At 42.9% G+C, this 21,541-nt stretch overlaps 1 protein-coding gene across 3 annotated transcripts in view; it reads right to left on the bottom strand.

Moving 5' to 3' along the window:
* The window catches only part of FHIT (fragile histidine triad diadenosine triphosphatase), a 614,495-nt gene that overhangs the window by 87,445 nt on the left and 505,509 nt on the right, over positions 1 to 21,541 (bottom strand). For all 3 annotated transcript variants that reach the window (XM_056336274.1, XM_056336273.1, XM_056336275.1), the window contains one exon: positions 2,064 to 2,132. In XM_056336274.1, coding sequence (XP_056192249.1) covers positions 2,064 to 2,132 — 69 coding nt within the window. The remainder of the gene's footprint in view (positions 1 to 2,063; positions 2,133 to 21,541) is intronic.

The raw sequence follows: 21,541 nt of genomic DNA, 5'->3' as shown, positions 1-21,541 counted from the left end.
TGCCCCACCATGATCTACATATCCCTAAATCTTTTTAAAGATCTTCCTGACAAAGGGATATGTTTTGTTGGTACAACACAGAGATGTATTATATCAAAAGATTTTTGCCTTACTGACATAAGCTCCAAATGATTCCCAAAGTCAGCTGTATTTTCAATAATTTGCCCATTTCATGTATTTCAAAACAGGTTTATCCACTTATGACAGCATACTGCTTAATCCCCTCCATCCTCCAATCCCACCAGTGATAGAACTTTGCATCAAACTTTTTATAGCATCAAATGTGGTTTTTTTCCCTGGCATCCTAAAAGAATGAAATTTTTGTTCAGCTACAGTCTGTGCAAAAGCGTAAGTTAGCTCAGTGATATTCAAGAATAACTAGTTAGACTCTGAGGCTCTACATTCTGCTAAAAGATACATTGTCACATCTGTGTCTGTTTTTTGCTTCCTATGTCTGCTAAAAGCAACATCTACAACGACTATAACCAAAAATAACAAGTTAAAAATGTTTTTCACCAATTTGTCACCTTTTTGCCCTTAACAACAGTAAATGTATAATCTAGTTCATTAACAGTTTCGCCTGTTTATACTTAATGTATAACAAGGGAAAAATAAATGCATTACAAAAGAAGAAAATGGAATTGTAAGTATGACAAAAATGGAAACAGAGTTCATGGATTGGTGCAGCAATTAAAATCACTTAACACATTTGAAAAGGAAAAAAATTACAGAATTATAGAAACATTTAGGTTGGAAAAGACCTTTAAGATCATAGAGTCCAACCATTAACCCAGCACTGCCAAGCCCACCACTAAACAACGTCCACATCTATGTATCTTTTAAATGCCTCCAAGGGGTGGTGACTCCACCACCTGCCTGGGCAGCCTGTTCCAGTGCTCGACAGCCCTTTCGGTGTTAATTCCAAGGTGCCTCACTTAACTGCTTTTATCTACAGCAGCATATAAAATGGCCATCATATGTTTTCATTCAATCTTCTTGCTCAGCAGTGTCATTACAAGGTTTTACCCTTAGTAGTGGGGTTCTCATTCTCTGTGCTTCATGCAACTGGTCAATAATAAACTTTTTTTCCACAGCTTTTGCATATTTAAGTCATTAGAAAACTTTAAAATACACTACAGTTTTTTTTGTGAGTGGGGAGTTCTCATCATGTGATTACATGGGATACATATTACAAAGGAAAAAATACAAAAGCAGAAAATGTCATTAATTCTCCTTCAAGCAGATGGTAATGCTGTAGCAATGAACAAGTTTATATTAATTACTTTCAGAAAGAGAAGGACGTGTCATATTTGAGATAGAGGATCCTACCAAACCTACTAAGTATCATCAGTAAATCTAACAACAGCAAAATTTTTCCATTAACTCATTGTGACAGCTGTCAAGCTAGGGAAAACTTTTTGTTAATGCCAGTATAATTGTTCATTTAAACAAAAGCCAGGAATTCAGTCACACTGGAACAGCTTATGTCTCCAGCTCTGCCGTACAATCTGCACACATGCATATATTACATCTATATGCATAGTTGCTCTTTAATTTTCATCTTTGAGGCTACAGTGTGATTTGTCCTGAGCCTGAGCAGAACCCTACAGAAAGCAGACCAGAAGGCAATTTGTGATTGAGTTGTAATGAGCCGCCTGTGTTTTCCCTTGTTGGAAGGAAGGCTTGGCACCCCAGCCAGCAGCTGGGGTAGGACATGCTCTCTGCATGCCAGGCTAACTGCATGGTCACCGATTTTCTCCACGCCTTCAAAATAGGAGAACACAACTATTGGTAGAAATGTCACCTCACTTTTTGTGAGGTGACAGATTGAAGTACCAAAGATGTAGACTGCATCCTCCCTTGGGACCCTGTGTGACCACAGCCTGACTCAGAGCTCACAAGGAAATCCCGGTATAGGTCTTGGTGCTATCACAGGGTCTTTGCAACCAAGGAAGATGCAGAGATCCCATTACCTACCTCCATTCAAGGCAGGGCTGGTATCATTAAGCTGATCTTCTAACAGCAAAACTAACTCTGAACAAGAAATGGTGTGCAGCCCTTACCTCCTCGTAGACATCGTCATTCCTGCTGAAGTCTCCAGCCCTCCTTGGAAGCACGTGGACATGAACATGCTGTCAACATGAAACAAAATAATGGTGATAATCAAGCTCATGACTTTCTTTTCTGGATTGTCAGCATTATTCTCAACACACACAAGTAACCATGCACAGGCTCCCACAGCATTATTTTCAGAGAAAAATACATTAACCTGTTCCATAACGGTATCTCAAGTCTTCAGAGAATATAAAAGGAAAAACATGAGAGAGCAGCTCTGCTGTATTATATGAGCTTCAGAGTGAAATGCCTGGAAGTTTAGGGACTCTGTGAAATTATTCATAGTTGTCATTCAGGAACGTATTTAGCCTCAGCTTTGAAATGACAATGTACCTCTGAACTGACAAGAATAAGAAGGTGCTGGTACAGGACCTGGCTGTAGCAGGTGTGAGCAGAGGGCTTGTGTAGGCAGCCCCGGGCTCAGTGCTGTGCTGCACGGGCCGGGGGACAGAGGAACCAATGGTATACAGCGGAGACCACGCAGGTAGGAGGGCTGTCAGAAGAAGACACTCACTGGGCTGTACAGCATGGCTAATACAATGTCTTTTGCAAGATTAAAAAGATTTTAATGGTTTGCTTTTCCTCGAGGAGCTCATAGCCTGAACGCAACAGACTGAAGACCCCGGTGACATGAGGTGTGTGCTGGGGGCACGCGCCTGCAGGGACATGGGCTGCAGTGTATCAAATGGTACCAAACCTGTGAGGCACAAGAATTATGAGCCCAGTTTTGCAGAGGCTGAAGCGTAAGTGTCACTCTCCTGATGGCAGGGCCATTGCTTGGGGGGTAGAAGAGCTAAGGACTATAAGCTGCACAAGCAGCTTTGAGCTACCCAGTATGGGAGGCTAGGAGGTGCAATGTATTTTTGTCACAAATGATGACAGAAAAGACACAAAAATATGGACAAGAAAGCAAATATATTACTTGCCACCTTGCCAACTTGATGTTGTGTTGTTACTATATTTTTTTTCTCTTAAGAGACTATGACTGTCTCTTGATACGACATAGGAAGGGTAATTCAAGATTCTCAAGACTCAAACTCTACTAGGAAATTAAACAAACACTCATCTATCTGCTTTTCTACAGTAAATTCAGATTACATTGCAAAGCACTCCTTTATCATTTTCCCTTTCTCTTTCACTCTCTTTTGATGAAAAAAATCCACACCACAACTGAGAAGTAATTCTTCAGGAAAAAAACCACAGCACCTCATTGAGGAGAGGCAGCAAATGATCTGAGTGACAGATCACATTCATGCATCTCCAGATCTTTTTAGATGGGGCTTAAATCCTTTAAAAAAACCCACTGCATCAGAAACAGCACCAAATGCCTCACATAAAATTTAGATAGCTTGCACCTGACTCAATTTGATGAGGTAGAAATCAGCTGAAATTCATGCACCTCATTGAAACACTCTCAAAACACGGCTCAAGTCTATAATGAAATCCAAAATCAAAAAAGGTTTTCTTAGGCTATTTGTAAGAAAATTCAAACACACCTATATTGTGTTAGCTTCAATCCATAAAAACATTTGCTCAGTGAATAAAATGAAATCACAAGGATGTTTCAGTTAATGAAATATTCCGAATACCACTTTTTTTTTCTCACTTTACCCTAGAGAAACTGAATATGCGATTGCTTATTCTTATCATTATCCACAGCCTTCAGTGTATTCAGCCTAGAGATGAGGATGATTCTTGAGGGTCAAAAACTGTGTTTTTGAGTAATACATCAGTGATAGTGTTCTGATAGTGTATTATACTAATATATCATGAGAGCGAAAGTGCTCTTGTGATGTATTAGTGCAATGTATCATCTGAACATCACTGCTCTCATGATGTATTGCTCAAAATCGCAAGGCAAGTTTAAAGATGGTCTTCAGTAGCCCAGGGCCTGAAATTTTGTTTTTGAACAAAGACTTTCAAGTAAAATAAAAGTGAAGATTAAAGTTTGCAGTGGTACTGTAAAATTTTGCTAGTGTGTCACACTTGTGGTTCTTGTTAGATTTTAAATCTACTCATGAAAATAGGGATTAATCCGCCAGTCAGTTTTTTTCTCTTCTACTGCTAGGAGTGAGAGTTTTGCTACAAATATCAATTTTCAGGAATTTCTCCTGATGATACATGTATATACAACCTAATACCAGCTATCAACAACCATACCCCCTAAATGTTCAGGCACCTTTAAAGTATTTTTTATCTCTGTGGCAGAATGTTCCAGGATGCACATAACAGAAGATCAGTATACCCATGACAGACAATTTGGAATATCAGAAAGCACGCAGGGACGTAGTCCAAAGCTCAGTGCAGAGATGCTGCACTGCAGATGCACAGACCAGCACAGCAGGTAATGAATGAGCCTAATGTGATCTTCTACCCAAAATGGGCTCTTGCGATCAGCATGAATAAAAGAAGAAAAAGTGTTTATGACAGCATATGGGCCACTTGGCATCAGTGAGGACATTCCCAGGGGTTAGTCACCTTTACTACATGCATTATGTTCCTACACAACACCAGGCTGCATAGCAAAATCCGTCAACTGTATTAGAAAACAAATTAGTATTTCCAAGGGTTGAGGTAACTACAATCAGTTTAAAAGACAGTAATTTTTGCCAGACATTCCAAATTTTTTTAAAAAAAAATATTTCTGTGCACGCAGCATAAATATATATCTGGATTCTCCCTATTGTTTATGTAACAGAAACAAATGGGATCAGCAATAGAGTCTCAAGCAGTTTCCATCTCTTCAGCTTTACCAAGAAAGCAGGGAAATACAAGCAGCACAGAGCAGCGGCTATCACAGAGAAAGAAACACTGAACAAGAGGATTTCACACCTTCTCTAATCTGCCTTTCAGCTTCTGGCCTTCCCAGCTCAGGGAGGCTGATACTTTGATTTATTAGGAGTTCTTTAATTGATCATTTTTGCTCCTTAGTGCTATTTGTTATTGCTAAAGCCTCAATCCACCAAGGCACTTAAGCACCAGCTCGATTTCCAGCCTGTGAATTGGTTCAGTGGGAGTATTCACATCCTGGATATTATGTATATGTCTGTGCTTTGTGTCCGCTGCATAGGCTACAGGGAGGTCTCCCCAACTAGTGGTAGCAGAAATAACCTCAAGGTACCTGCAAATTACAGTTGCTTCCTTCCAGTTTGTTTTCCAGGCAAAACAAAAACCTGCACGTCCAAAAAAAGACATTTGCAGTTGACTGAAATGTGTCAGTTGATGCAAACAAAACATTTGGCTGCATTGTTTTTTTTAACCAAACAAACAGATTTAGGCAAATCCTCCCTCAAAACACTGCTCGGAGACAAAAAAATCCAAACATTGTGTATACAAACTGTCAAAATAAAGCATTTCAACTTTTTTCTCCAGTTATTGAGGGTATCCTCAAGTCTGGTGGGTGGCAGACAGCCCCATCACATTCCAGCAGGCTGTATTCAATCACAGTTGATAGTATTTCATTTTTTTCCTAAAAAATTGCTTTCCCCTCATTTTGCATTATTTTGATTAATAAGCAAGAAAAGCAACATACAACAGCCGAGACATTTACATTAATGGACCAATCAATGTCACCTGCATCAGGGTAGAAAATAATGCAGGCACACGCTTGCCTTGCTGAGAGTGTTAGCTACCTTTCCCTTCTCTTGTCAGACACTGATGGAGAAAGCTGCATGCAACTGGAGGAGGTGGGCACACTGGGTACAACAACATGAGGACACAGCAGTATGCCCTCAGCTAGGGGACATCATGTGGGTCAAAGATGCCTGAGCCCCACCAGTTGCTTCTGATACTGGGGACAAGATTTCTTGCCAAGGAGGGTCTGGGGCAGCAGTAGCTGAAAGGAGGCTGTGGGAGCTCAATTTTATAGGACTTTCAAAGTTAAAATTATTAGCCTGAGAGTTTTCCAGGGCTGGGACTGCAGCTTCCTCTGTTTTCACAGTGGCTACCACATTACAAATGAAATTGCAGTTTGAGAAACACCCAATGGTGACAATTATAAAGTGATGCAAAATCACTTTTAAGATAAGTTTTTTCAAGACATCCAGAATGGCAAGAATAGTTAGAAAATGTACTGCAAGGAACAAATCTATAGTGCCATGGGGAAATCATAAGCCAGAGCCAGAGTGATGTCTCTGACCTCCCACTGCAGCCAGAGGATCCTCCCCTGGAGCCCTGTGGCATTCCCAGCATGACTGGGAGCATGGGGCTGCTGCTGGGCACTCTGCAGCACGCTCATCCGTCTGCTGCTGAAATCTGGCAGCAGCACAGGCATTTGTGGGATTATATGGCTGAAGTTGATTTCCAGTGAACCAGGGCTGCAAAATGCTCACAAAAGTCTCAGTCAAAAAACTTGGAGCCTGTTTTGTTGCAAAAACAGCCATTCTGGTCAGGTGAGTTTTGCTTCAGCACTCAAGGCCATGCAGAAAGCAATGTTCCTAGTTACAGCTGGTTTTATATACTGAATTATGGTTGAATAACCAATGTGTCACCACTGCACTGGATGTAAAGTAAAAATACTAGGCAAAAATAGACACTGAAAGAGATTTCCTGGGTAGATCAGAATAGTGAAGAGCAGATGACCCTGCCACACACCACTGGGGAGGACATGGACGTTGCCCGCAATAATTCATGAACATTATGTTGTGTTCGCTCAGCTGCTGTGCTGGTTAGCAGAGCAACAAAGCTCAGCTTCCCACAGAAAGGGAGATAATAGCCTGTACAAGAGTTCCTCAGCATGCACTCAGGGTCTATTAGCAATAAATGTTGCTATAAGATGAATACATAAAAACTGGCAACGCGTCACGCAACCTTGAGGACAGGGGGCTGCCAGAAAGTCGGTAGAGGAAGAGCTGTTCCCACCACACCTGCAAAAGCAGTATATGGTCGAGATGTGCCTTCATACAGCAAAACCAGGTGCCTTTCAGCAGCTCAGTCCTTGCCCTCATTACTTTTCATTCTTTTTACAGAGACAAAGCTTTGCAGTTATGAGCTTCCATGGTCTCATGGTGCAGCAAGATCAGGAGAGGCTGTGATGTGGGGCACAGAGGGACGTCAGGGCCAGGAAGAGTAAACCCCAACGTCCCTTCCACTGTTGTGTTTAGGCAGGAGGAATGGTAGGAAGGGCATTAGTGGCTGCAGGCAGCAAGACTTGCTGGCCAGGAGACCCCCATCAGCCAGTTCACTGGGAAAAAGGATCGTGGTTCGCAGATAAGACCTTGCTTGCTGCACAGTCCCCTGTCCATTATAGAGACACGGGCTTCTTACAGGAGGCTGTGGCAATGCTTCTTCTAAACTACCAGATTAACTGTAGAAATTCCAAACTAATAACCATTCTCCAAGTAAGACTGTTAGTGGGTGATAAAGAAAATCAACAATAATACTGAGATAGCCACATGAAAAATAGGGCAATTTTGTCCTCTCTGTAAACTGGGCTTCCATGGAGCCCTTGTTTGCTATTCTTGATTAACTGCTCAATTATCCCTGATACAAAATTATTCCACGGAAAGCCCTGCCTGTATATCCATAGCTCATTAACAGAAAGCACTCCCTCTGCCGTCCCTGAAAATACATGGCGTTACCCAGGCGCCAGCACACTTCGTACTATCGCTCTTTCTAGGCACTGAAAGCTGATTTCTAGGGCCCTTGACTTGCAGACCCTGGCAAAGGCATCTTCATGGGAAAGCAATTTCTGTTCAGTGAGTACTTATGAGTTCTTGACGTTTTTCCTAGTCATGAATTAGGTTGGGATGGAGAAACAAATTAAAAACTAAATTACGTCCTATCCAACACTAGGAAGAGTTTTGGTCAATTAAAATATTCTGTTTTCACAGCCTTTAAAATTATTTCCAGCATTAATACTATTTACACGAAGCAGAGACCGCTTTGAAAGACCTAATTTTTGTGAAATATTAAAACATGACAGGAAACTACTTGAAACAATTCCTTTCCTACAAAAATGCCTCATTTCCAGCAATCAGCATTTTCCTTTCCAGCTTCCCTAGAACCTCATGCATGAGACTGTACAGATGCAGACACTCGGTGCCTCCTCCCCAGATGGCAGCTCTGGCATTCTGCTTGTGGGGGTGGCTCTGAACCCACAGGTTCGAAGGCTGCACAGACTAATGCATCTTTAACACCTTTGCTTTGGCCCCAGTTTATTAAAACACGAAACTGAGGCTTGGTTTTCTACCTTCATGAGAAACACAAGGAAGCGATACAGATGGAAAGGAGCGGCACAGACTGCCAGACTGGAGAGCGGTATGTGCAGGGGGACAGAGGGATGCTTTGGAAGGGAAGGACAGGGAAATCCACATCTGTCTCAGAAAGCCTAGGCCAACAGCAGAGGAAACAGGTGGGAATAGACTAGAAGAGCCACCAGAGAACAGGAATGGTAGGAGCTACTAATGGGATACAGATAGTGGTGGAAGTTTTGCGAACTAAAAAAATTGTGCAGAAAGAGGGTGCAAAGAGAGAAAACAGAAGAAACTGGAACAAGTCTTGGGAGAGGAGGCCACACAGGCTGACCACACAGTACCAAGCTGGAACATGAGGGCCCTTTCAGGAGACACTTGCGTACACCTGGCATGGCCCTGCACCGTACACATACCCTCAGAAGGAAAAAAGAAAGCTCTGCAATGCTCCCTACCAACCTTTATGGATTTGTCTCTGGAAGAGTGAGTATCAAGGTACCTGCTCAGCACAGAGGACACGTACTTTGGAAAGCAACAGAATGGAGAGAATTTGCAAATATATCAGAAACCAAACCAGGTGGGGGGGCTTACAGCAGAGTACATCTTCAAAAATGTAGATTGAGAAATGTGCAGATTCAGCATCCTCAATAAATAATGCATCTGTCAACTGTTATAAAGTTTTAAAGAAATGAGCTGTAGATGAGCTAGAAAAGGGATGTAGACCTAATGAAAACATGTGCAGGAAGATTTTTAAACCCACTTGAGATCCGCAGTTATAACTTCCACAGCTGAAGGCAACTTCAGCGTTTGCAAGAACTGCTAAGCCTCCCTTCCCACCCCCCCCACCCCCCCCCTCCAGCCCCAAACCCAAGAAAACTGGCACGATAATGAGGGTAATTAGCCTGGTTTTTGGAAGTAGTGATCCAAATGTAATTTGGACATCTCCTATGGGATCCTCTAAAAGGCAACAAATGAATAAACTAAATGGAAATAAGGGTGGGATGGTGCTTTTGAACTGATATTTCCTGACTTCTAATCTGGTCCACAACTCTAGGAATAAAGGGTCCACACACGGTGGTAGGAAGGTCAGGCCAAGGACCATCACCAGCTCCTCTCACCTGCCATTATTCAGTGCCTATCCCCTGTCTAGCACCCACAGTGGATGGGACAGGCAGACCTGCAGGAGCATCAACCATTACTCTGTGTGAATCAACAGGAAGAACAACACCTTGTTCCAGCCAAGGACCCTGATGAGAAAACTGCTATACCATGTTTCCTGGATTATATGTCAGCAACACCACAAATGGAACACCGAGAGACCTGTACAACATCTTCAACCCCCTGAATACCAAAGAACTGCAAAAACAACCTGACACCCTGGAAACCCCTGAATAAAGTATCACTTCCATTTTACAGATGGGAAGGCTGATGCACAAACCAACGAAGGTGCTGCTAAAGCTGCTTGAGAAGGTGGTGCAGGTTTAGGAACAGCTGGAGAGCACCTGCCTTGAGGTCCTGCCCCTTTGCCTTCCCTCAGGGTCACTTTGCCCAGGTGTTTTTGTGCAAGTTTGGTGTTGCTGATATGCAAATGAAAGCACAATTGCATTTCCCCTCACCTCTGATCTTTAGTTAAGTCTTGATAAACGCATATTGTTTAAACACTTGTGATACGTATAATTAGGGTTCTTTAATTTATGTTTCAATAAAATGTTCTATAATAAACATTTACTGCTCTGTGAATAAACATTTAAATGAAGCTCCTAATGGGGGTTACATGTTTCGAAGCAGTTCATGGCTTTGCCGAAGTTTCTCCCTATATTTAATGAGAGTCATTTCCATAATCTGTGCATTATTGCTTAAGCCTCCCTTCAGGAATATTTTACAAAGTAAAATTCTGTGAAATATTATCAGCCAAAAGAGAAAATGCTAAGAGGATTATCAAATTGTCCCGTTAAAGGGACAGCATAAGCTTTCATTTCCCCCCGAGATGCTAACATTGTAATTATGTAGAATGTGCTTACTAATTATCACACCGGTGTGTTATTACAGTTCTTTTTCCTCAGAGACCCAGTCTAAATGAAAAGGATGGGAGACTTCTGAAAGGTCTGATATGGGGGGCAATATAACGCTAATTTACTTTCTGATATTAATAAGAGTAAGGATTCAATGCCCCAGGCAAATTTTGTAGACGTCAGTTAAGGTCCAGCTCCCTCAGGGGGGGTTGAGTGTTGCTGTGTATGAAGTTGCGTACAGCTGATCCCACAACATCGGCCCTGCAGCCCCACGATTGACACCCAGGGTCTCATCCCCATTTTGCTGAAACTTACACCCATTTTCTCCCTGACTCCAATAATAGCAGGACTCGGCACCCCAGCTGAGATATAAAGTACACTAAGGTTGAGGGCAAGATTATTGTTGGAATACAGAGGGTTTTCAATTCTCTGGAGTATCTGCAATGATACAAACACCTGTAAGATATTTCTTCCATGTGTCTGAGTACATTTGAGGAGAGCATAAAACTGAAATATATCTTTTCTCCACTCACAGGGAATAAGAGCACTATAGCAGCAATGGCCCACTCTCCCTTTAAAGCAGAGGGTAGGGGATAAGAAGAGACAATAAATCAGGAATGGATGTGGCAGGGGAGGACAACCCTTACATACCAGTTACTCTTATTCTGAGAAGGAACACATTATCTCTAATTTTTGTGCTTATTCCCTTTCTAGACAACTGTTGCAACTTCTTCTATGATGGTGAAAAGGTGCCTACGGGACTGAAATACTGCCCTATCTCCTCTTTCCTTAAAGGTGTGTATTGCCTTTGCATGGCAATGTTTTGGCAGTGCGTGGCTTCTGTGAGAAGCTGCTGGAAGCTTCCCCCATGTCCGACAGAGCCAGCACAGCCAATACGGACCCGCTGCTGGCCAAGGCCGAGCCCATCAGCGACAGTGGTAGCACCTCTGAGATAACGTATCTAAAAAAGAGGGGAAAAAACCTGCGCAACAGCAATTGCGGCTGGCGAGAGCAGCGAGAATATGTGAGAGCAACAGCTCTGCAGGCACCAAAGGCCAGTGCAGGAGGAGGCAGGAGGGGCTCCAGGCGCCAGAGCAGAGATTCCCCGGCAGCCCGTGGTGAAGCCCACGGTGAGGCAGGCTGTGCCCCCAGCCCAGGGAGGTCCAGGGGGAGCAGATCCCCACCTGCAGCCCCGGGAGGGCCCCGGAGCAGGGGGATGCCCGAAGGAGGCTGTGAGCCGCGGGCAGCCCGCGCTGGAGCAGGGTTGTGGCAGGGCTTGTGCCCCCGCGGGGACCCCCGCTGGAGCCGGCTGTGCCGGAGGGACCCCCGCTGGAGCAGGGGCAGAGGGTGAGGACCCTGTCCCTGAGGAGGGGGGAGCAGCAGAGACAGAGTGTGATGGACTGACCCCAGCCCCGTTCCCTGCACCCCTGCGCCGCTGGGGAGGAGGAGGGAGAGAAAACCGGGGGTGAAGTTAAGCCCAGGAAGAAGGGAGGGGTGGGAGGAAGGTGTGTTTAGGTTTTGCTTTTTAGTTCTCATTATCCTGCTGTGATTTGATTGGTAATAAATTATACTGATTTCCCCAAGCTGAGTCTGTTTTGCCCATGATGGTAATTGCTGAGTGATCTCCCTGTCCTTGTCTCCACCCATGAGCCTTTTCTCATGTTTTCTCTCCCCTGTCCAGCTGAGGAGGGGAGTGATGGAGCGGCTTGGGGGGGCACCTGCAGGGCATCCAGCCAGGGTCAACCCACGACAAGATGGAAGAGTGATGGTACTACAAGGCAAAAGAAAAGGTTTCTGATGACAGTAACGTAACTGAGACTCATAACTTTCTGCAGAGGATGAAATGCATGAAAGCCACGGTGCTTTCCATCACAGTATCTATCAGTGCTAAGGGAGATTTCCAAGGCTCTGTGTCAGTTCTAAGGCATTTTATACCCTTAAGAATACATTTCCCAAGAACTGGCAAATATCTCTTTGCATACCTACAGCACCCACTAGACTGTATTTAGTTATTTATAATATTAAAATTATATATAGCAGCATGGGTTCCAAAACATGGGCTGTTTCCCTGTTGTATTGCCGAATGTGCACATTCATCACTAAGGTTTAGCTGCTTCAGTTAAACCTTTTAAATGTAAATTATTTTCTATTATAAAAAGCTGATTGTGGGAGTTTTAGTATTACAAAGATGGTAATTTATGTGACTGGAACAAAATAAAACATTCAACAGAAACAGAATTTTACTTGATCAGAAACACTTTTATGTTTCAGTATAGTTTTCTTTTCACATTTTCCTCCTGCAGCAGTGGCCTCTGTCTTTCAATTAGCTTGAAACAGAAGATCTTAAATAAAACTATAATTTAACTGCATTTGCATATGTATCATTCCACAGCTTCTTCACCTCACATCTGAAGTATTTTTAAGCTATCATGAAGCAATGCCTGGAAACCCTTACGCAGCTGCTGAGCTGTTCACCCGTTAACAGTCCACCAAAGTCTCTGGGATGGTGACAAACAGGACCATTTTCCAAGCAAACCACAGGAGTAAGTCTCCTCTCATGTCACCTCAAACCATTTTTATGGCATATCCAGTGAGGAAGCTGAGAATCCAGAAAGCAGGTTTTGGGCATGGATTATATGACTGCTGGTCATACTTTTCTTTGACTTACTTCCCACACACACCATTGAATCTGGGACACAAAATGGTTTTGTGGAAGTAAACGGCCTCCTTGAAAATCAGACTTCATAGGTCACCTACAACATCACCCAAAGGTGACTGAAATCCCCATAACGACTCCCCAGTCTCAGCAGCTACTGGATCAGGCCTTGCAGAATACCACAGTGTCAGCGTTGACACAAGTCACTTTTGAAGATTTTGACAACAGCCTATACAAGGTAGTATCTTCTCCCATGCTACCAGCGCGAAAGTACTTTTCTCCTTGGTTTCCCAAGTAACTAGGATTTTTCTTGCCACTTTTCATAATATGCAGCCGTGCTCCAATTCCCTTTCTGCTCAGGCCAGTGGCAGCACTCTTACTAACTTTAGGTTAAGTCCTTCATGATTTGAAGAGATTTGTCAAGCAGACGTGCTAATAAAGGCAAGGGATATACAATACTATGTCCTTAAACTTCAAAATAAAATAAAATGCATTCCATTGTCTTTATTCACTGTGTAATGTTTTGAAACCAGATTCGAAAAGGTACCAATGTCCCTTTCTGAAACATTTTTTAAACTTCTTAAAGTACTTCTTTTGTAAGCCCTTGCATGGCATGCCACATTTGCCCATCTGCCACCTAAGAGTAGTGAATGGCTACAAGGCCAACACTGATAAACACACAGAAATGCATCTTCCATTGACTGTTTGCTAAAACAAGAACTCGATCATTTTAACTTAACCAATTTAATTACAGAAATGTACTATTGATTCAATCTTTCTTCATATTCATGAGCTGGCTAGAGTGAAGAGTGAACTGTTCTGCTTAGTACACTTTCACCTTGACAAGCATGAATTACCCTAATTGGGAAAGGAGTTCTTTCAAAATTGTTTAAATCCACAAAATCCTTTCAACGAGGGAACTTTGGTGGATTTGTAATGCTCACTAGTGTTTGCCAGGAACCCAGCTGAAACCACCAGACTTGCTGTCCTGGAGACCTTTCAACAGACAGTTTGTCCAAATGGACTTTGACTGTGACTAGCAGGGCCATATGGGCAGAATGGTAGCAGAGGTGAACAGTTTGTGATTATGTCCCTAAGTCGTTTAACCTTCAGAACTGCAATTCAACATACTCTGCCACCCAACAGGAGGCTGTACAAGCAGGTGAAAAGATAGATGTCTATTCTTAATGACTGTTTAGGAGACTGCTGAGCTCTGGTCTGTGCCCATGTTGGTTCAGTTCATTAATGTAATTAACCAACAATCAATCTTTTTAAATTAGTTACACAAAAACAGCTACAGCCAGATCAACTGACATGGAAGTTAGGTCACGCTCCATTTCTGCACGATTTAACATCCACACTGGAACAGAATACGGGGCATGGAAGCATAAGAAACTGGAGCCAAATTCATTTGAAGTCCTACAACTTAATTAAAGTGTGCAAGATCTGTGCAGCTGGCTTGGTCTTATTTGCATGGCCTTCCAAGCTTGCAGCTAAACACCTTGGCAATATAAAAAGTGCTCAGAAAAAAAAAGAAAGAAAGAAAGAAAGAAAGGAAGGAAGAAAGAAGTGCTTCCAGGAAATACTTAGCAGTGAAGGAATTTAAATAATTTTAAACAGTGTAACTTTATGCAGGGTTTGAAACTGGACGTTAACAGCAGCTTTCATGGTTCACCAGCATCTCTGTTAACAGAATAAAATGAAACCAGAAGGAGCTTAAGTCACTGTTAGTGTCTGTTCCCTTTCTTTGGGCTAAGAAAAGACCAGCTAAGCACTGTCCGTTTTCACTGAACGCAGGGGTTACCCGGGAAGGGTTACAGCAGTGTCATCGCCAGCCTCGACATGCTGATCTGCTGTCCCGGATCAGAGCGGAGGCCCAGCTATAACTCAGGCTCACAGCCTGCCTGCCTCTTTCCCCTTCCTCGCGGGGCTGGGGAAAATATCTGGTTGGCCTAAAAGTGGTGCAATGCGTTCTCCAGAAGTGCTGGCCGAGAGCTTGCTAAGGTGACCGAATCCTGCCCCTGCTCACCTTCCAGCCCATTGCTACAAGGATGAGGAGCAAACAGCAGCCCTGTAGAGCCTGCTTTGGACCGAACAGACCTCACATTGTACAGACGTGCTCCGCTTGTGCTAGTCTGAGAGGTGGTCTCAGAGGAAGCGGCTCAGTGACCTCTGGCTGCTGCCTGTGCAGCTCCGCCAGGCTGAGCAGGGCTGCCAGGGGCAGGACGTGCCCAGCGTCGCCAGCAGGTCAATGCACGGCTCTGCCTGGCGGGCGCCGAGCATCTGCGAGCTCGGTGTGGGCGCACTGTCAGCCTGGTTTGAGACTAATAGACAATTACTTTCTTAACCCTCCAAGCTGAACCTGAACTAAACTGCTTTCAATTTCCCCAAAAGGCCAAGTGTGCGACTTCGCCTTATGCTTGTCCATTAAGACAGCATCTGGCTTTTTTAAATCCCTCGCACTAACTGAGTTGATCCAATTGCTTCCACTGGGCCTAACGCAGGCATTGCTGCTGAATGACTGCCATGAAACCAGGTTCCTCCCCCTAAATCCACCATGAAATGGATGGGCAGGAGCCTCCCTGCAATGCAGTGCTGCAGGAGGGTTCGGTAGTGCCCAGGCTTGTGAGTCTGCAAATGGCTGAGCACATCCCATGGAGTGCTGAGCACCTTCTCTGCTGTTTGCTGGAACAGCCATTGAAGGTTGCAGGATCAGGCCCACAGATTCCCCTTAAGCGAGGAGTAAGTGAAACACTCACCTGGTTTTCACTTTCATGAAATCAAGCAATTAGGCTGGTGCAGCAGAAAAGGAGGAGTGGGAATTGGGGCAGATGGGAAGGAGAGGAAGATGCCTGCTCAAGTTTCATTTTGAAAGCTGCATGTAAATTAGCGTGACTGGAGGAAAAAAAAGCCACTTCTAGGAGACCGAGGAGGAATGTACAACCAGTCACTTACCACTCCCCACCCTCTGCAGCATTGCTGCCAGAAAACCACCAGAGCAGGTGCCTCCGGAAATGAAACTGAAGCAGACATAAGTGAATTTAAAACTAATAAGAGCAAGAAACTTTAATGAAACTCTCTCTGACTAGCTAAAGCAGCTTTTCTCATATAGGATTTTCTGAGCTTTTATAACTCTGCACTCAAAAAAATCCTAAAAAATGGCAGGTAGCATATTATTACTTTGTGCCTCTGTGTGAACATACATGCATCTTTCTTGCAGCATACATATAACAGCAAAATGCAAGGAGCTCACCCTGGCTAATTCCTTATTCATTACCACAGTGATCTCTTGGCATATGCAATTTGATGTCATTGCTCTATGATATGCATACTGCTAACTGCAAATGGGCTGCTTCTGTAGCTGGAAGACTGGGTTAGGGGAGCTGGGGGAGTGGAGATCTTGCCCCAGGGGAAGCTCCCAGTTTGGGTTGGGTCTGCCTCTTTCCACAAGCTGAGCACAGAGCCTGAGCTATTTGTAGTTTTAGTATCCAACATTGCTGCCAGAGTCAAAAACAGGCTGCAATGCACAAGGAATACAAAATAGAGACCTAGAGGGCAGGCAAAACTTTCATAAATTCAGCTCATCTACCGACATTGAAAGAATTACTAATCAGAGAAGGCAAGCTATATAAGTGTTAACATTAATTCTACTCTGCTACAAGCCACGTGGCTAACACCATGACACCTTGCCATTTACTGAGGGAGAGCTATTTATTTATGTAACCTATAGCTCACATTTAAATAATTAGTCTGCCTGATAAATTTTAGAACTTGCAATCTGTGTGCCACATTTGCGTAAGCACAGCATATTTAATGCAGGTACAATTGTTTAACACCTCCAGCATCATATTAAAGAGTTTCATATAATTAGCAGAGTTAGCCACTCCAACTTTCAGGCCAGTTACAGACTGAAAAAAAAAAAAAAAAAAAAAAAAGTGTACAGAGTGAAGCTGCTGCTCCAGAAATGTAGCCTGCACTCCTAACAAGGGATGTTCAGAGTGTGATATGTGCTGCCTAGGAATAAGCAAATCAGGTCAGATAAGACAGGACTTGATCCAAAGTTCCTCTCAGACTTTCTGTTATCTCCAAGAATCTGAACGCTCCCCAGATCAGTCTGCTGTCTGGTTTTCTTTCAGCCTACCAGGAGCAAAGGCCTGAATTTAAAGAGGTGCTGACTACTTGTTACTCTCTTCAGCATCAGAAACTCAGTGCGCTTCCTTATAGTCAGATGCCAAAATACCACCCACAAGACTGTGGATCAGAGCTGAGCGGTTTTTACATGAGGCCAGGTTTCTAGAATGTGAAGAGTAACAGTCCTGGGATCCTATTCTGGATGCATAAGTTCTGACTTTTCAATAAGCAGCAGCAGCAGGAGTTGCATAGGGATACAGCTAATGAGCTATATTCACTCCTCAGCAGAATGGTCCTCACTTCCAGGAGGTGCATCAGGGATGAACTTGATCTTTGTTATTATTTTGACATAGTCAAGTGAGCAGAACCCTAGTTGTGTGAATCATATCATGGCAGTCTCTTCGCATCTCAGTAGAATAAGAACGCAATAAATACAAACATTGTAGTTCAGATTGTAAACATAAAAATAAACCTGAATTTCAGCTTAAAAATTTAATCAGTGGAGGAACCTGAGGTAAAAGCTATGCTCACAGAGAGCGGATGCCCTTGACATTCCTACTACATTAGAATTTACTGAACAACATGAAGTCAACTAGCCTGTATTTTGGAACTTAGGGTGTGCAAAGTGACAATTAGAGAGCAAGGTTATATTCTGAAAACAAAATCAGAAATTCAGACATCAGAAATGCTCACTTAAGAGCTTTGCCTTAGGCACGTCACCTGAAAAGAAGTCCAAAAAAAGTTTATTTGCTTCTTTGGTAACTGTTGCTCTCTAGGCCAGATCTTCAAACATCCAAATTTAAAGCCAAATTTCTGAAGTCATTCTGCAACTAGCAGTTACTGTGACATTGACACTTCTTGTCAGATTTTCAAAGCACTTCAACATTCAGTATGCTTCAGATAAATTAGCCACCTGTACTATCACCAATCAGTTCCGAAAACCCTGTTTCATCTATGTTAAGCTCTCATGAAAGCTTCTACCTGTATGTCTTTTCCAAATGGTGTTTAGGCACTTCAGAAGCAATTCTAAGATTGATTATTTTGAAGACATGTCAAGGTCCTTTGCACAGGGAATTATTTTCTAGTTCAATCTATAAAAAAAATGTAAAGAAACTGCGATCAATCCTATCATGCCTGTTTATCACAAAATCTTGTATCATCACATGACATTCATCCTAGACAAGTAAAATGAAGCCAAACTTAAACTTAAAAATAGCACTATGCAGACTCCTACTTTGGTAACTTAGCTGCTAGGAACATTTACCTGTATATTGTACCAAATTCAGTCAAGCAAATAAACATCTTCTTGGTACTAGTGGAGAGAAGGAGCAAAGACCAATATATATTAAACAAGCCTTGATAACTCTGGGAAAATAAGTTTTATCAGGTGATAAGAATATCATTTCCAAGGAGAACTGCCATGAGCAATGAAGACTCTTAGCAGGAGGTGTGGGGTGAAGCACTGCATGATACTATAAGGGACATAAAAGACTTTTATACTGGCACAAGGAGAGTATAAGCAGCAGAAGAAAGGAATGAAATATTCCATATTCTTCGGCATGAGAAACAAAGCAGTCCATATTCAAAAGACCAAGGAAAGAAGATGCCTGTTCTTTGTTAAAGCAATGCACAAAACTTGGCCTGGAAAAAAAAAGGACCCTCTTTCTCCACAAAGAAACAAACACTGCACTGAATTCAGTTACACCAAAATCTTCAACTCAACAGGCATTTTAAGGGAAGGGTTTTCCCCAAATTTTGTCCACAACTTGAAAATAAAGAAATTCTTCCCCCCCCCCGTCATTCCTATGAGGAAGCAAATGCTCAGTTTCCTACCTCTCCAAGCACAGAACCAGATCCCTGCCCCCTCCACAAGTGAAAGGAGATGGGGAGATACAGGAGAGAGAAACGTCTCCTTTACCCCCGCAGAGAGGTTGTTCACACAGAGAAACAGGTCCTGTCCTGCCGAGGAAGGATGACACTGGGAGTGGGCTGGTGTTGACATTGCAGCAGGATAATGCGTAAAGCTGAGACCAAAAAGACAGTGGCAATGCAGCTGTGTGAGGTCCATCCATGTGGTGTATTTCAATGTCATGAATCATTTCTCATATTGAAACAAAGCCAGAATAAATATAATGGAGTAGTCTGGGAAATCATCCTTTGTAATCTGTAGCTCACAAAACCCAGCCACCCAAAGGGGTATTCCAAAACAGCTTCTGAATTGGTGATTGACAAAACCTGTGTATTCTGAAATGTTAATCAGAGCAGAATTAGCAGAATCAGGGAAACACCAAGTTAGATGAGGACAGGAGACTAGCAGCAGATTACAGTCTAAAAAGGTTTAAATAGACTTGTTAACATCTGCTTAGGGTACAACTATAATTAAGAGATCTCCTCTCCTTGTTTGGGGGTTTGAGAGTTTTGTTTGTTTGGGGTTTTGTCTTTGCTAGTTTTCTGCCTTTCCAGTTCTGACAATGAATTTTGTATCAGGACCCTGGGGAAGAAGAGCAGACTTTCAGCATTCACAATAAGGAGAAGCAGAAGATCATGGCAATGGAAAAGCAGTTTAGTCCCAGAGTTGTTACATACTTTCAGAAGCTTTTCATCTTATGAATGCAAATCTCTGAAAATTCTCTTTGCTCATGGATATACTTCTTTGGGCAGTTATATCAGTAAACACCTAAATTGGCACAAGTCAGTGTTACTCATTTTCCGTACTTGTTTTGCTACCTTAGTCAGAAAAATTAGCTAAAAAAGATCAATTCCTTCCATGTGTATAGGCTGTTAAAAGCAGGTGTCCAAATTATACAACCCTCACTTGATCCCTTATCCCCCTTCAAAAGTATGGAGTAAGCCAAAACTTACGAGCAGGATAATAGTTTTCATAGTGCTTAAATACATTTCAAGTGGCAGGTTTTGAAAGGCAGGGGTTTTTTGACCATCACAACCAAGAGACATGCACTTGTGGTAGCCAGAAAGCACAGCTTTGAGGGATAGTGGCTCATGACAAAAAAAGAGGTCACAGTTTATACAAAAAATGGAAGCCTGGTATTTGTCTTTGGTAAGTTAATGTAGACCTTTCTAAGCAATTTTTTAGGGCCTACTTTTGCTTTAGACCGCTGAACCTAATAGGTGCTTCCAGCACAAGGAGTGCAAGGGATCCTTTGGTTAGGGAGCAACTTGCTGGGAGAGTCAAGAGGACGTTATAACATGAAAATGTAAACATAAATTCCAGGCTTTTCCTGGAAGGAAAACACAACAGAAGTGCAAAGGGCTAGGGAAGGACCATATGATCCAGAGTAATACTACAGGACCTGGTGATTAAATGGAGCTAGCAAAAGCAAGGTACCTGCGTGCAAATTTAGCTACCTAAATGATTGGTTTGATTTTCAGAGGTGATGAATGCCTGCAGCTCCTGTCAAATTCAGGTGCTCACATTTGAAACGTTTGGCCTTTAGTCTTCAACTCAAACTAATTGAAGGATTTAACATTTCAAAGCTAAGGAGGTTTATCCAATCCAAAGTGCCATAGAGCTGCAGTTCCTAGGCATGAGAGATATGACACGCGAGCAACTCAAAGGCAAAGCAGGAGAAGAAAGATGATTATTCCCCAAAGTGCATATACTTGAAAGACAGGCTAATGAGTTCTTAAATGACATAATTTAATCCCAAGGCTTCTCAAATACAATGCTGGAGTTTTCCCTTCCTCAGTCATTAAGGAGTGCATAAGGAAATTTTAACTGTACTTCTCCTGCCCTTTGAAATGCAGAAAAAATGTGCCCCTCAGTTCAGTTCCCCGAGCTGTGCAATAGATCAAACTAGCCAGCAACAGCCCTGCACTACATGTGGGCAGGAAAGCAAGCCAAAGGGGTTATGCCCTCCCAAAGAGCAAGAGACACAACATTTTCACAGTGATCCAAGGCCCATCAACCCTTGGAAGCAGCCTGAAAAAGAAAATTGCCAGGCACTGCGACAGGCTTAGAGACACCTTGCAGAGAAGGGGACACCTCTAGAGAGGTCTAGACTGGTGCAGGCAATCCTACAGAGTATTAGGTCCTCAACATGCTCACACAAAGGATGAGCAGGTTTTCAAGAAAGCCTTGTAGGCCATTTAGCATCCAGTTCAACAGCTGCGGTGCACACTGTGGGGTTTTTGTAAAAGGGCTATTCCTAGGAGCCTCTGCCTACCAGGATCCCCACTGGCTTTGCACCAGCTTTACTCTGGAAAAACTTACATCGGTCTATATGATGATAAGCAATACAATATAGCTGCTTAATTATTGGTTAAACATTTAGTCAAAAGCAAGAGCAGTGAAAATATTGTTCTAAGAAAGGGGTGATAACATTTAAAGCTCAAGAGAGGGTTCTAGCAGCAGATTGAGGTTAAGTGAGGCTTTCTGCAATATGGTCCTTGCTCTGGTAGAGACATTTGAGAAAGCA

The sequence above is a fragment of the Falco biarmicus genome, chromosome 4, assembly GCF_023638135.1.
Source record: "Falco biarmicus isolate bFalBia1 chromosome 4, bFalBia1.pri, whole genome shotgun sequence".
Taxonomy (NCBI): Eukaryota; Metazoa; Chordata; class Aves; order Falconiformes; family Falconidae; genus Falco; species Falco biarmicus.
Note: the sequence above shows the minus strand (reverse complement) of the source record. Positions and strands in the feature narration are given on the sequence as shown.